The following is a 13,945-nucleotide window of genomic DNA, read 5'->3' on the forward strand; positions in this document are numbered from 1 at the left end:
TTAGAGACAGGGCTTGGTAATTGGCAAAGGGCAACCAACGAAATAGCCAGTTTTAAGCATCAATTGAGAAAGGATATCTGTTGTTCTGATCACAGTAGATCTTTACGGTCAGCGAAGTAAGTAATAGTTAGTAAGATGAGGAAGTATGACTGGATAGGTTGCCTTGGTTGGACTTAACGTATGGACAAAGATTTTGAACAAGCCACAACTCAAAGTCGACTCGGATTTAGTATGCAAAACTAAACTCAAGTCGACTTGACTAAACATAAAATTCATAGATAATAAAAGTGACAGACCCAGCAACAGAATCAGATGGAAAGCTTTTTGTTGTAGCTTATGCTCCATCATAGAAGTATGATTAAAATAAATAAGTAAGTAACGGTGGGAGAGGAATGCCAAAAAAGCTATTTTTATATCGTTACGCAATTTCCAAACACCTCCATAATTGGCACCTTCGCATTAATTATTTTCCACCACGGAAATAAACAAAACTTTTTCTTAAAAATATCTCAACAATTCTTAAATTCTCAAAAATATCTTCAAGGCTGAATTGGAGGATTAAGGACTTCGTTCGGCAAAATATTATAATCTCATTTTACTTTAACTCAAATCAAAATAATCAAAAAATATCAAGCTCACTTCCAAGAAGTGTAAAGATATGATTTTTGTGCTTTTCAAAAGAAATAAGTCATGAATGTGGGCTGCTTCTGGGTAGAGAAATTATGCCGGCTTTAAGGATTTTGTCTCTAAAAGGATTTAAAAATATTTTTTTTAATCTCCCATCTGTCATGTCTGTTGCTTGACTGCTTAGGGGAAGAGAGGGAAGGCCATTTGAATTGAATAAGTGCTCCCATTTTCTTTGTTTCTTAATTATGGACATGATGTGCTTTTAGTGATTTAAGGAGAAGTTGAAGTCGAGGCGAAAGTTGAATGGAGTCAAGTCGATTGGAGTCGACCTTTATATAAAATCCAAATTGAGTGAAGTTCATTTTAAAAATTGTATAAAAAATTCGTTATTTTTCCAATTTGAATTTTTCCCGCAATTTTTGATTTGTAAACAAAGTTTTCGGTGATAAAATTATTAAAATTTGTCATTTTTAAGTTAATTAGTGTGGTTTCCATAGACAATTTGGTTCTAATGAGTTATTTTCTAATCAATAAACACAGTATGGTAATAATTGGAGAATTTAAGAAAGAATTAAGGTTTGGAAAACAAATTTTCAAAGAGAAATGTAAACAAAGCATTTTTGAAGTTAAAAGTAACCTTATAGCAGATTAAAAACTAGTTTAAAGTCCTCAAAATCCTAAGAATTCATTGGAAACTTATCAAAATTTGAACTAAAGCCAGATAAAATTGATAAAAAAACAGAATTAAGGAAGATAATTTATTCCAACCTAATTTAGACATCAATTTCTTCCCATTCCTCACTCCTCACCCCTTCCACCTTCCTCATACATAACTACAAGGTTAACTTACAAGAAATCACATTCATTCATTACCTAATCAATTACATTTTCCCCAAAAATTTCCATAATATTTTGCGTAGTCTCATTCATAACACAAAAAAAAAAAAATTGCGTTGGAAATTACAGACATCATGTTATCTATTCTCCTTTTGATTTCATGCCTACAAAATTATATCATCTCCATCGAAATGTCTAAAAATAATATTTTTCATTAAAATAATTCTATTTTTTATTCATTTTGCTGTTAAATGTAGGCAGGTGAATGTCTTATAACATGTGATGAATGTAGGCGACACATTTTTCCACAATTTAAATTTCCACTTCTTTTATGCATTTCCATGTATTTACCATATAAATTGCATGAAGTAGCTTAAAAATAAAAAGGAGATGTGGCATATCTATTATTGAATCAATCACATGTAAAAGTACTTGAACACTCGTGTGTATATTTTAGTTCCCATTCCAATGCCATTTTTCAATCCATCCATCCCTTAGAATCTCACTTGAATAAGAAATAAAAGACGAGAAAAAAAAACTTTTTTTATTCGATGATACTTAAGCTGTATAACAGGCACCACATTCTGTTGTGTTGAGAATTATATGTGTTGTGCTTTATGCTTTTGCTGTATCCAAGCAGAACAGCAGTCTTTTCAGCTTTTTTTTCTCCCTCTTGATACTTTCTGCTGTTTCTTCTTCTTTTGTTCATTTTCTTTTTATGCCATATAATGCTTATAATGTGTTTGGTCGGGTATATCGAACGGAATGAATGAATGATAGGTAAAAGAAGATAGAAATGTTTCTTGTTGTTGCTGTTATTATATGACATGAAAGGGTATACGTGTCTATACATGTACAGGCACTAACAGAATATCCCTTACTCTCGAAAAATTTCTTTCCTCCTTTACCATTTCGGAACATCAAGAAGAAAAGTTTATTTGGAGAATTTTTTTTCCTTTCTATTGCCTTTGCTGTTGGCCTCTGATGTTGTACAATTTTATGCCTCTTCATACATTTCACTTCTTTTTCTTTTCATTCCTTTTTCCTCATTCTTCCTTTCTATTTCTCGTGTTTCGGCATGGTCGGATGGGAATCGTTTTGTGACCATGCGCATTGATAATAATGTTGATGTCAATTGTCTGATGTGAGTTGTTGTGTGAAAATTTGAATTGTTAAGCAAACTGAGCAATAGTCAAAAAACTGAGCAACATTCAATTAAATGAGCAATATTCAGCAAAATAAGCAACACTCCACAAATTGAGCACTAGCCAGCAAACTAAGAAACACGCAAGCATTATTTAGCAAACTTAGCAAAGTAAGAAATATTCAGTAAATTAAGTAACTTTTAGGAAATTCAGTAATATCAAGCAAATCAAGCAATATTAACTAAATTGACCATCATTCAGCATACTGAGCAACATTCAACAAACTGAGTAGCATTCAGAAAACTGAGCAACTTTCAACAAACTGAGTAGCATTCAGAAAACTGAGCAACATTTAGCATTTTGAGCAACGTTCAGCATACTGAGCAACACTCAGCAAACTAAGCATTTATAAGCAATATTCTGCAAACATAATTCTAAAATATATAAAATTGATCCTCATTCAGCAAACTACACATCACACAGTAAATCATAAAACATCTACCACCTAATTATCACATCAGACACCAAAAGCACACGACGAAACCACAATCATCACAAAATCACAAAACAACATCCATCTGACGGAGCATTTAGTACGCAGTCGAAAACGTGCTCTCGGAAAAACTTTGATTGAATGAAATATAAAAGCAAGCAGCAAGCGGTAGAATACATTCAGTATTTGTCGTGCAGCCAACGCGTTGAAATATTAACAAGGGAACATCGTTCGTACGTTGCTCTCGGGGTTGTTATTAAAAAAGCAGGAGAAGAGTAATTTTTTTTCTTCATTTCTCCATTCGGTATTGTCGGCATAGCGTAGCATATTTATCATGTGATAGCTTTTCACCGATGATGTTCAACTTGTGCTCCCGTTTTATACAACAACAAAAAAAAAGTTTAAATAAATATATATCATAATATACTTATATTTTTTGGTGCCTCGCGCGCGCTATAGTGAACAGCACACAAATAGTAGAAGGGTTGCATCCCCCACCCCCATCACACAGTATTTTATTTATTTTATATTCTGACATGTGTGTGAAAATTATAAAATAAATATCGCAAAAAAAGTGGAGAATATATACAAAAAAAAGTGCGGAATATTTATTATCCGGTTGGATGTTGAATGGCAGTGTGTGAAAAAAAAAATAATTTTTTTGATATTCAGCATCATTAAAAAATATACATATGTGTGTGCGATAGGGCAGTAAATAAAACAAGGAGGAAAAGGATTGAAAATGGATGATGTGATATGTGACATGATATGAGATAATGCATTAAAACATGATCCACTGTCGATAATAAAAAAATACATAAATGTGTTGTGTTATGCCATGAGCAAAATGCTGTGAACTTTATTTTTGTGACTGCTGCCTGCTCGTTTATAAAAAAAATTTATTATTCGAGTCATTCACGCTCATTTTATGCACAATTTTGTGGTAGTCAAAATTTAATTGCTGCTGCTGTTAATGCTGATTTTCATTTTATTATTCATATCGTGTGAATAATAATACTAATACTGATAATAATAGATTTGTGAGAGAGACAATTTGATTATCATCATCAATATTATTTTTTAATGGATATACTGGAACTGATAAAATATTGAAATGTGAGTGTGAAATTTTAATTTAACAGCAAAAAATTATTTAAAATTTTTAAAAAAGTGATATCAAGCAATTAGTCAGTCTGTAGGATGTCGCAGAGTTGCACCTGCCACAGGCAAAAACCGTACAAATTCTAGATAATGTGTATAGTTTTCTTACAAAACCGTATAAATTATCAATAAATTGTACGGTTTTTGTCTATGACAGCCTACTTTGCAACTCTGTAGGATGTGTTAAAGTGTCGAGTATCGTAAATCAATTTTTCACTCAACATCAACAAGCTATGCTTCACAATTTTGAAGAGCTTTTTGTCACAGGCTATTGCCGTTGCCGTTGTGAAGTTTAAATTACTCATTAAAAATGGAACATAATTATTAATTATATGAAAAAATCCTCGGATAGTGTTGTCATGAGAATCATCATTCTTTACTGTGTACCCTTTGGGATGTTTTGAGCAAATTTTTAAGGATTTTTTGAGAAAGGGGATGTGGTTAAATAATAGGTCCTTGAGGCATTTGTGATGTTATTTGCTGATTAAGTGCTACGGTTGGAATTAGTATTGTGAATATAGGATTACGGCCCCAAGTGGATAAAAATACTTTATAACTAGTTAAGGAAACGTCAATGACTAGTTATAACGATTCTGGTCCACTTGAGGATGGAACATGTTAGGGAAAGTTGCAAATGACAAGAAGAATTGACATATTAAGTGAATTCAGGTATCTGAGGCTTAAGATGCACTTGGGATATTGAATAATTCTCAATTTGCTCTAAATTATGGTGTATGTGACCCAAGGAAAATTTAAAGATACCAGAATTTGCTCATTTCTTGCTATCCTGTCTAGTCTGAATAGAACCTTGTTTCTATGTGACTCTAGCGTTTCTACTGAACAAGCGAAGAGCATACTCATGAGTCAGCTCGCAAAATTGAGCATGCTTAATTTTATTGATTGAGTATACTCAAGAGCTTGCTCATTTAGGTGCTTAGTTTCTGTTAGATTGTTTATTATGCGATTTAAGAGCTATGCTAGATTTGGCCAAAACCGACTCGAAGCAAGAGTCACACTAGGGAACACAATTTTCAGACCGTTTCACCTGAGCGGCACAAATGATGAAGACTCCATCATGGAGTCTTAAAGACTCCTCTAAACCTCTTTAATCAACACCAAATTTTGTGGAGCCTTTAAAATTCCGTGACGAATCCTTCTTGATTTATTTCACTCAAGTCATTTCTACAATAATTCAAACACAATGAGCAATTCTATTAAATCTTCAAAAAATCAAATTGAACATTTCCTCAAACAATTTTACAATAAATTCCTCCTCAATTACTGCAAGAACTTCTTTGCATCCCAAATGAAAGAAATAAATTTACAACTTTTAATACTGCTCATTTTTGCTGAATGACAAGGATTCCTTGTATTCATCGCGACAATTTTTTTTTATACATTCATATCCTTATTATTAATATTCTCAAGCGACCCTCAATCCAAATAATCCAAAAAGTGAGAGAGGGAGGGACATGATAAATGCAAAAAAAAGAAGAACGAACGACGCGACGAATAGTAGAACAAGTAGCATTACCACAAGTTGAATGAATAAAAAGTAGAAGTGAAAAATAATAAATGAAAAATTTCTTTTTATTCCATCAAAAAAAACTTCTCCTTCTTCTACTTCTTGCTCCGTTCCTATTGAGATGAAGAAACTTTTTGATAAGAAAATAAAGAAAGCAGCGACAACGTTGTAAAAATTAAGGAAGAAGAAACAATAAAAAAGTTTTTTTTTTTTTATTCGCTCAAGAGTGAACTGTCGTCATTCCTCATCTCATCTTGCATGCATACTGCCAAGTAATGTCTATTTTGCTGCTTCTGCTTCTGCTGCTTTTCATCTGTCTCATTCTATCAGATGATATAAATTTCTTTTCTATTCTCTGTTGAGACCGAATGTCCTCAATTGTTAAGTGTCATGGGTGGTGGGGAGGGTTAGAGGTGATGAAATATTAGATGGGATGGATATATAAGTTAAAAGTCAATGGAACTTGTGGATGAATATTTATTTGGCGCTTTTGTTCTGTCGTCAAATCGGGTCATTTGGGCTTTGGGATGATTGTTGATTTCTGAGTATTTATCGATCTAGCCGGCATGATGTCTTAGGTATTTCTGAGAATTTGTTAGACAGTCGTTCAAAAATCATTTAGGAACATCAATAAAATACAGAGCAAGTCTGTTAGCAATCTTAGACTAATTTAAAATCAATCTAACGGTTTATAAAATTTTGAAAATTTAACGGCATCGTAAAGTTTAAATTTTTAAAAAAATTTTAAGTCAAACTTTTCCATTAGATGCATGATTGTCTACTAATTCTTGCATTTTAGATGCACAGACCCAATATATATATATGTGGTCATACGAAAAAGTGACCGTTAAATTTTTGAAAATTACCAACACTATTATGTGTATTTTACACGGAGAACAATGGAAAATTGTGATAGTGTTAGTTTTGTTTGGGGCGATTTTGGGGCGAAATTTGTCTGTATGACCACATATATAAATATTGCACAGACCCACAGTATTCGACTGTAATTTATGGTTCGTCCAAGGCTTCAGACTTACAGTTTTGAACAAACCCTTTAAAAACATGAATTTCGAAATTTCGAATCTTCATTTGTCGAAAAAAATCTTTAAGAATTTTCAAATTTTAAAAAACCGTTTCATACATTTAGCAATTGAATTTAAGGACGAATTTTCAATGAATAAAAGTCCAATTGATGATCTTATAACCAGAGTTTAAAGTTGACTCGTATTCTATATGAAGTCGAACCGACTTGAGTCTATTTGTCCCTGCAAAATTCGAGTTGACTTCGAACTCTTCCTAAATCTCTTATGAATGACCCGAAATTTCACTAGATCCACGACAACGTTTATGAATTTCACAAGATACACGACAACCACCATCACCTATCTCAATCCCAAATGAACTCCTAAACCACAACATTCTCACAATAAACTGATAACATCTTATTCAAAATTTCACCACCCAAATCCACATCATTAATCATCACCATAATTATCCAAAGTGCAACAACATTTCCGAACAATGCCAACATGAAAAATCAGCTAAAAAAAAATTTTATAATGCTGCGGAAGCGTGTCGTCGAAGTTATAAAAATAAAAGGAGAGAAAAATAGGAAAGAGAGGAGCATAAAAAAATAAAAAAATGAAAAGGAACTTTTTTTTCCTTTCCACACCTTCCTATCCACTCTACAGCCAACACTCGTTCAGTGATTTCAATCTAATATAAAGCGATTATAAAATTGCGGTATGCCAGAGTGTCGGAGAGGAAAAAAAACTTTGAAATCCACTTCACTTAGCTTCATTCTCCATTCTGTACATATATTTTAATGTACTTTATGATTCTCGTCCGAAAAGGACATAGTAGAGAGTATGCGGTGTGGTTTTAAGGAGGGTATGGGGATGGGGCACATAGAGCAGAAAGTTAATTGACAAAAAAATAAAAAAAAGTAAAGGGAAAATTGCAGTTACGTGCTAATGTGTTAACTTTTTAATTCCTATAATAACATTCCTAGACTTTCAACCTAGACACAATGATGTGTGTACGTATGTTCAGCACATAGAAATAATATTGTTAAAAAACTATTCGCTGCACACGCGAAAAACGGTGAAAATGGACGTTATTTGCTTTTTATCTTTTGTCTGTGTACAGCTAAATCTACTGACTGACTATATATGCGGTGACATAAAGTTCACAGAAGCAATAAAAAAATTAATTTTCTTTTTTTTTATTTTTTTTACAGTCAAGCTAGCCAATTTCATTTCATTTCTGACACATAACGAAGTTTGAAAACAACATACAGCACGGGGGCTTTTTGTGAAAATAGAAAGGAACAAATTCAGACATAAGCGAACAAGAGTGAGCGAGAGAGAGAGAAAAATGACTGCAAAAAAGGATTCAACAAAAGCGAATAAATTTGAACTGGGTAAATGATTTTAATCCTCTTAACAAAAAATAACAAAAGTACTCGACCTTATCGAGTGACTTTAGCGCATTTTTTTCCCAGCGACCAGTAATTGATTAATAATAATAACAAAAGATTTTATCATTTAACGGTTTTTTAGAATTTAAATTTTCTAACGATTGCTAAAAATTTGAATTTTTTGTAAGCAACGCTTTAAATTCTGTTTATGAAATGAAAAATCATTAGTTAACGAACATGGAGATGGATTTGAGCTTGCAAATCAATTGATACCAGAATAACTCAATGGCACGGAGCTAATGCTTCAAACCAGAGCTTTCTACGATGTCTGGTTGCCATGATCTGGTCCCTTATCCAGCCAGCCGAATAAAGTGTATTATTAAGCACCAATTTATTCAAAAATGCGCTAAGGGGCCGTTCACTTATTACGTTACGCAAAAAAACGAATTTCTAGACCCCCCTCCCCCCTCGTTACAAAATGTCGTTACAAAAAAAAATTTTTGGTTGAGGCTGTTACAAAATCCTTGACCCCCCTCCCCCTAAAAAGCGAACGTAATAAGTGAACGGCCCCTAAAGAGAAAGAAAGGAATTTTTGTATGTGTATATATGTATACATTTGTATATGCTCAGAGGTTTTCGTGGCTGAGTGCCTTTTTTTCCAACAAATTTATTTTTCAATTCCTCATCACTTTCCTCTTAGAAATGGGAAAAAACATGGCACAGCCGCAAAAGTCATTTTACTCAATTTTTTTACTACGACTATATACACGTATACACATAATACATACTTACTGACAGTCTCATAGTAGATTAAGTGTAATGTATAATAATGATAATCACCATCAGGTGCCGGAATTAAATTGGCTCCAACATCAAATGCCAACAGTATGAATATTGAAGGCAGCGAACCGAAAAGAGCTAATAAACCGCTAATGGAAAAACGACGCCGAGCGAGAATTAATCAGAGCTTAGCTGTCCTTAAAGCACTCATCGTTGAAACTAATGCCAAAAATTGTAAAGCTGTTGATGGACAAAAGCAGAAGCATACAAAATTAGAGAAAGCTGGTAAGTGACAAAAAAATTAATTCCTTTTGCGTCTGAAGGAATTTCCATACCACAAGAGATATATAATTATAATGAAATATTTCACAAATCATCCACAGATATTCTTGAAATAACGGTCCGTGAATTCCAAAGACATAGAAATTTAGAATGTCCAGAAATAGATAAATATCGTGCTGGTTATTCCGATTGTGCACGTGAAGTAGCAAGATATTTAGCCACACCAGAGCCATTACCATCAGCAACAGTACCATCACTTAATGATCCGGGTTCAAAAGCACGTCTCTTAAGACATTTAGATGCCTGTCTACTTGAGATCGATAGTGAGATATCAAATGCAAAGGAACATCCAGTGGTATCAAGAGATTATCTTCGTACGCCATCGACTGTACAAACAGAGTGTAGTCAGGATTCGATAAATCCACTTGATTATAGTAAAATTAATCATGATGGAGCATTAAATTTAACAAAAAGTCTTAATAGTCCAACGCCCACGAGTAATCATTGTATAGCATCAACAACAAATACAACAAACAATGTAAGTTCGGGAGATGAAAACAATAATGGACAACAGCAACGTATATATGGCGAAAATACAACAAGCACAACAGCATCACCGCCATTAACAGTAAGTGGCATTGGTGACAATTTTTCATCATCATCTCTCACAAATAAACAACAACAATCGCAACAGTCGGCAAGTAAAAAAGCTCCTAACAAAGCAATTACAGGCAGTAAACGGAATAAATCATTTGTTGACAAGAGTGGCGGTAGTGATGAATCAGTGGCAACATCACAGTCTCCAATACCACCGAAAAAAGCGATGATAAAATCTGTTGAAAAGGAACGAATTGCGGTAATAGAATGGAAAAAATGTTTTTGATGCTTGCTTATAACTTTGGCTGCCTTCTTATTGTTTAACTTTTTATTTTTTCTCGTACTTTAAAGCTATATTTTATGTTCCGTGTAAAATTTTTAAGATTTTTTGAGTGTTCATCCATTTTGTCTGGGTTATTTGATGAATCATGATTTGCAAAACAGACAAAAACTGTACAAACTCTTAATAATTTGTATGGTTTTGTAAGAAAACTGGCAAAAACCCTACAATTTCTTGGGGATTTATATGGTTTTGTAAGAAGAAAATTTAGGCAAAAACCGTACAAATTATTAATCATTTGTATGGTTTTCTTACAAATTATCAAGAATTTGTATGGTTTTTTTCTGCTACAGATGCCTGTTTTGCAATTCTCGAAGAATCTTCATGCTAATAGTCCAAAGCTGCTCTTAGACAGACAGTACCACTTGAAGTGAGGTTACAATCTCGTTCACTCGAACCTTATGCTACAGTTCAATCCACAACTCAAGTAATTAGCTCCTTAGTGATGCGTTCTAGCCCTCCATACAACCGAAAAAAAAATCCCACACAGTAACTCATTCGTTCATTCTTCTGCTTTCATCATCAGTCTGAATTTTACGGGTGGGTGGGTTAAATGAGCACAAACAAAAAAAGAAGCAGTAGAATGGGAGGCGAATGGTAGTCGGTTCTTTTTTTGTGTGCTGTTGTTGTTGCTATTGTTGGTAGATTTTGTGGCATGATGTTTAAGAGGAAAAAACAGTAACAGCACATTTAACATTCTGTCCATGTTGAGCGCACTTGCCAAGTGTTTTGAAGCAAAGGAGCGAAATGATTAATTGCCCCATTTTTTTTTTTTTTGGAGAACTGAAGCTCAATTTGTTTGCTTTCAATTCTAACTGAATAGTAGAACAATAATGTGTAGTGTGCTGTGTATATAGACACTCTGATTTTTCCTTCTCGTTTCCCCCTTTTTCGTCATCATCGTCATTGCAAATAGTCGTGTCTCAGTCATTCTCTTAATAGATGCTTTTTTCCGAGGAAATATGCAATGCGATGAGATAAATGCCCTTCACTGGTTGCGACGCGTTGAGGGTTTTTTTTTATTAATGTTCCGTACGGATCGAGGGATGAAAAGAGATAGAATCGTAAAAACAAGTGAGATGGGATAGCGTGAAGGGATGAATTCCTAATGAATTGTGATTTTTTAGCAATTGAATAACTTTTGACTTTTTGCTGACCCCACCCGGATGAACCTCAACAATATTTACCACTCCATCTTTCCGTTTTTTGCTGACTTTTTCCCCTTTTTTCTTTTTTGAAGAACATCACGCAAACATAAATTTCTATGACCTATTCATTACATTGTTTTTCTAATTTCCTTTTCATACAGCAAGAAGCTGCTGCTGCTGCCGCCCTATCAGAACTTCCGAATCAAAGTCCCACATCACCATCTACAATGGCACCACAAAATTATGTACAACAATTAGCCTCTGCACTCGGTCTTAACAATTCAAATATAGCAACAACAGATTTTGAAAGTCTCATTGAAATGAATAGACGACAACAGGAACAGCAATTGAATGTGAGTAGTGAAAATAGACATAAATTCTATAAAATTGCATAGGCACGCATCATTGCTGAATGTCTGCTTTCGTTTTGAATAATTCTATTAGTTGATAATTTAGAGAATTAATACAAAAAGCAATTGAAAATTGATGTCAGGCACAACTTTTTAGTGTTGATTTTTACTTTGTTGACCTTTTGTGAAGTCATGTGAGATTTAATCGGGTATTTAGGGTTTATTTGTTGTAATAATATAGGAATGATTGAATAATAGTGAGTTATGACATGCAAAGTTGATTCCTGTTAGGTAATTTGAACTAAATTTACTATTTTTTGACAAAATTTAACAAAGTAAACAAAAGTGCATTCAGTGAAAAAATTATTTTTGAATTTAAAATGACCGTTAATTTGAAATTCGAATTTAATTCGAGAATTCTAGGGAAAATTCGAAAATCAATTGTAATGGAATTTACTCCATTTGAACTCACTGTTTATGATTTCAAAACAGCATCTCACCCTTCGATCGAAATTGATTTTCACATTTAGTAAATTACATGACAAAACCAATACAAAACAGACAAAATCCTTCTTAACATCTCATTCTTCTTCTCTCTTTTTTCATACCAAAAAAATAAAACAATTTAGCAGACAAACAACATCATCAGCAACAATCCAACCTCGCCAGATATTCCAGTCGTTCATACTCCAAATGAATGGGAAATGTACAAAAAAATTCTCAGTATGAATACGACGCAAGCGACAGCGGGTGTATTAAATAAAGTGGAAAATGCCAACAGCACAATAACATTGAAGGATTTAAAGGCATCTTCGCCAATATTAACGATACATCAAAGTCTTATAGTGAATAGTAATAGCAATCATAGTAGTAGTGATGTGGATGTTAATGATGAAAATGCTCCATCCAATTTTCCAGTCGAGAATGTTACTAATAATAGTGATAAAGTCATTTACGAGAGTCCATATGAGAGGCCATTAACGTCCATTCATATATCACCGCCTGCGACTCATCCTCATCATCTACATTCACATCATCATCATCAAAATACAAATCTAACGCATGTTGTTACACCACCACCAACAATAATAACAAATGCTATAAAGATAGAAGCCGAAATGGAAACGGATTATGCCCTACAGCACACGTATCCAATAGTTCACAAATCGATTCATCATACAATAACAACAACATCAACGACGACGCATTATCGTGACATAATGGTTGATGAAAATCTCGAAAATAAACAGCAAAATTTGGTGAATGATGAGGATGACGTATGGAGGCCCTGGTAAAGCAGCAGTAGAACGTCTGAGTTGTAAATTTGTCAAATCCAAAAAAGAATATTTAAATGTTCGTGTTCACCCTTGCCATACTTTTAAATGTATCAAGTTATAGAGAATAGAGAATGAAAACAAAAAATTCCTCTGAATTATTTTTATGTAAATAAAGGCATAATCTAAAAAGCAGTGAAAAATTAGCATCTCTAGTAGACTTACTGAATATATATATTTTTTCACTTCATACATGTGTGGCATAGCTACATGCTTGCATGAATCTAGAGAAAACTTTTCCACTCTCACTCCTCATGGCTTTAGGGGTTAAACAGACAGAAACGAATTGGTACGAATGAATGAATGAATGAGACAAGAATAAAAATATAACAAAAGTGCTCGACCTTATCGAGCGACTTCAGCGCATTTTTGTCCCAGCGATCAGTAATTGGTTAGTAAATAATCATAAAGGATTTCATCATTTAACGGTTTTTTAGAATTTAAATTTTCTAACGATTGCTAAAAATTCAAATTTTCTTTAAAGCAACGCTTTAAATTCTGCTTATGAAATGAAAAATCATTAATTAACGTACATGGAGATGGATTTGAGTTTCCAAACCAATTGATATCTGATTAACTCGACGGCACGGAGCTAATGCTTCAAATTAGAGCTTTCTACGATGTCTGGTTGCTGAGATCTCGTCGGTCACCCAGCCAGTCAGCCGAACAAAGTGTTTTTCGTCCCCTTATTTTCAAAAATGCACTAAAAAAATTGGAAACACACAAGATGAACAATTTACTCATGTGATGGAATATAAAGGGATTGTGTTGGGGGAGAAGGTGGAATATTAAGGATGAATAGTAAAAGGCATGAGGGGAGAAAAGAAGTGTCACCAACGGATTGCGGTTTTAAAATTTCCCATTGTGTGTTATTATATATTCTCTTCCTATTTTGCAGCATACAACA

At 33.6% G+C, this 13,945-nt stretch overlaps 1 protein-coding gene across 2 annotated transcripts; it reads left to right on the plus strand.

Annotated features, from left to right (window-relative positions):
- The first annotated feature begins 3,121 nt into the window (after positions 1–3,121).
- Sidpn (similar to Deadpan) lies at positions 3,122–13,184 on the plus strand. 2 transcript variants are annotated; one of them, XM_070640882.1, is made up of 6 exons: positions 3,122–4,218; positions 8,028–8,210; positions 9,054–9,272; positions 9,371–10,125; positions 11,516–11,707; positions 12,337–13,184. In XM_070640882.1, the coding sequence occupies exons 2-6, from the start codon at positions 8,165–8,167 to the stop codon at positions 12,997–12,999; spliced, it is 1,875 nt and encodes a 624-aa protein (XP_070496983.1). In that variant the 5' UTR covers positions 3,122–4,218; positions 8,028–8,164; the 3' UTR covers positions 13,000–13,184. The 2 variants fall into 2 exon arrangements, with proteins under 2 accessions (XP_070496983.1, XP_070496982.1); XM_070640881.1 differs by having other exon boundaries at positions 3,128–4,218; positions 12,334–13,184.
- The last annotated feature ends 761 nt before the right edge of the window (positions 13,185–13,945 follow it).

Source organism: Chironomus tepperi, unplaced genomic scaffold, assembly GCF_022539635.2.
Source record: "Chironomus tepperi strain 1889 unplaced genomic scaffold, CSIRO-AGI_Ctep_v1 contig_223, whole genome shotgun sequence".
In the NCBI taxonomy this organism is placed as follows: domain Eukaryota; kingdom Metazoa; phylum Arthropoda; class Insecta; order Diptera; family Chironomidae; genus Chironomus; species Chironomus tepperi.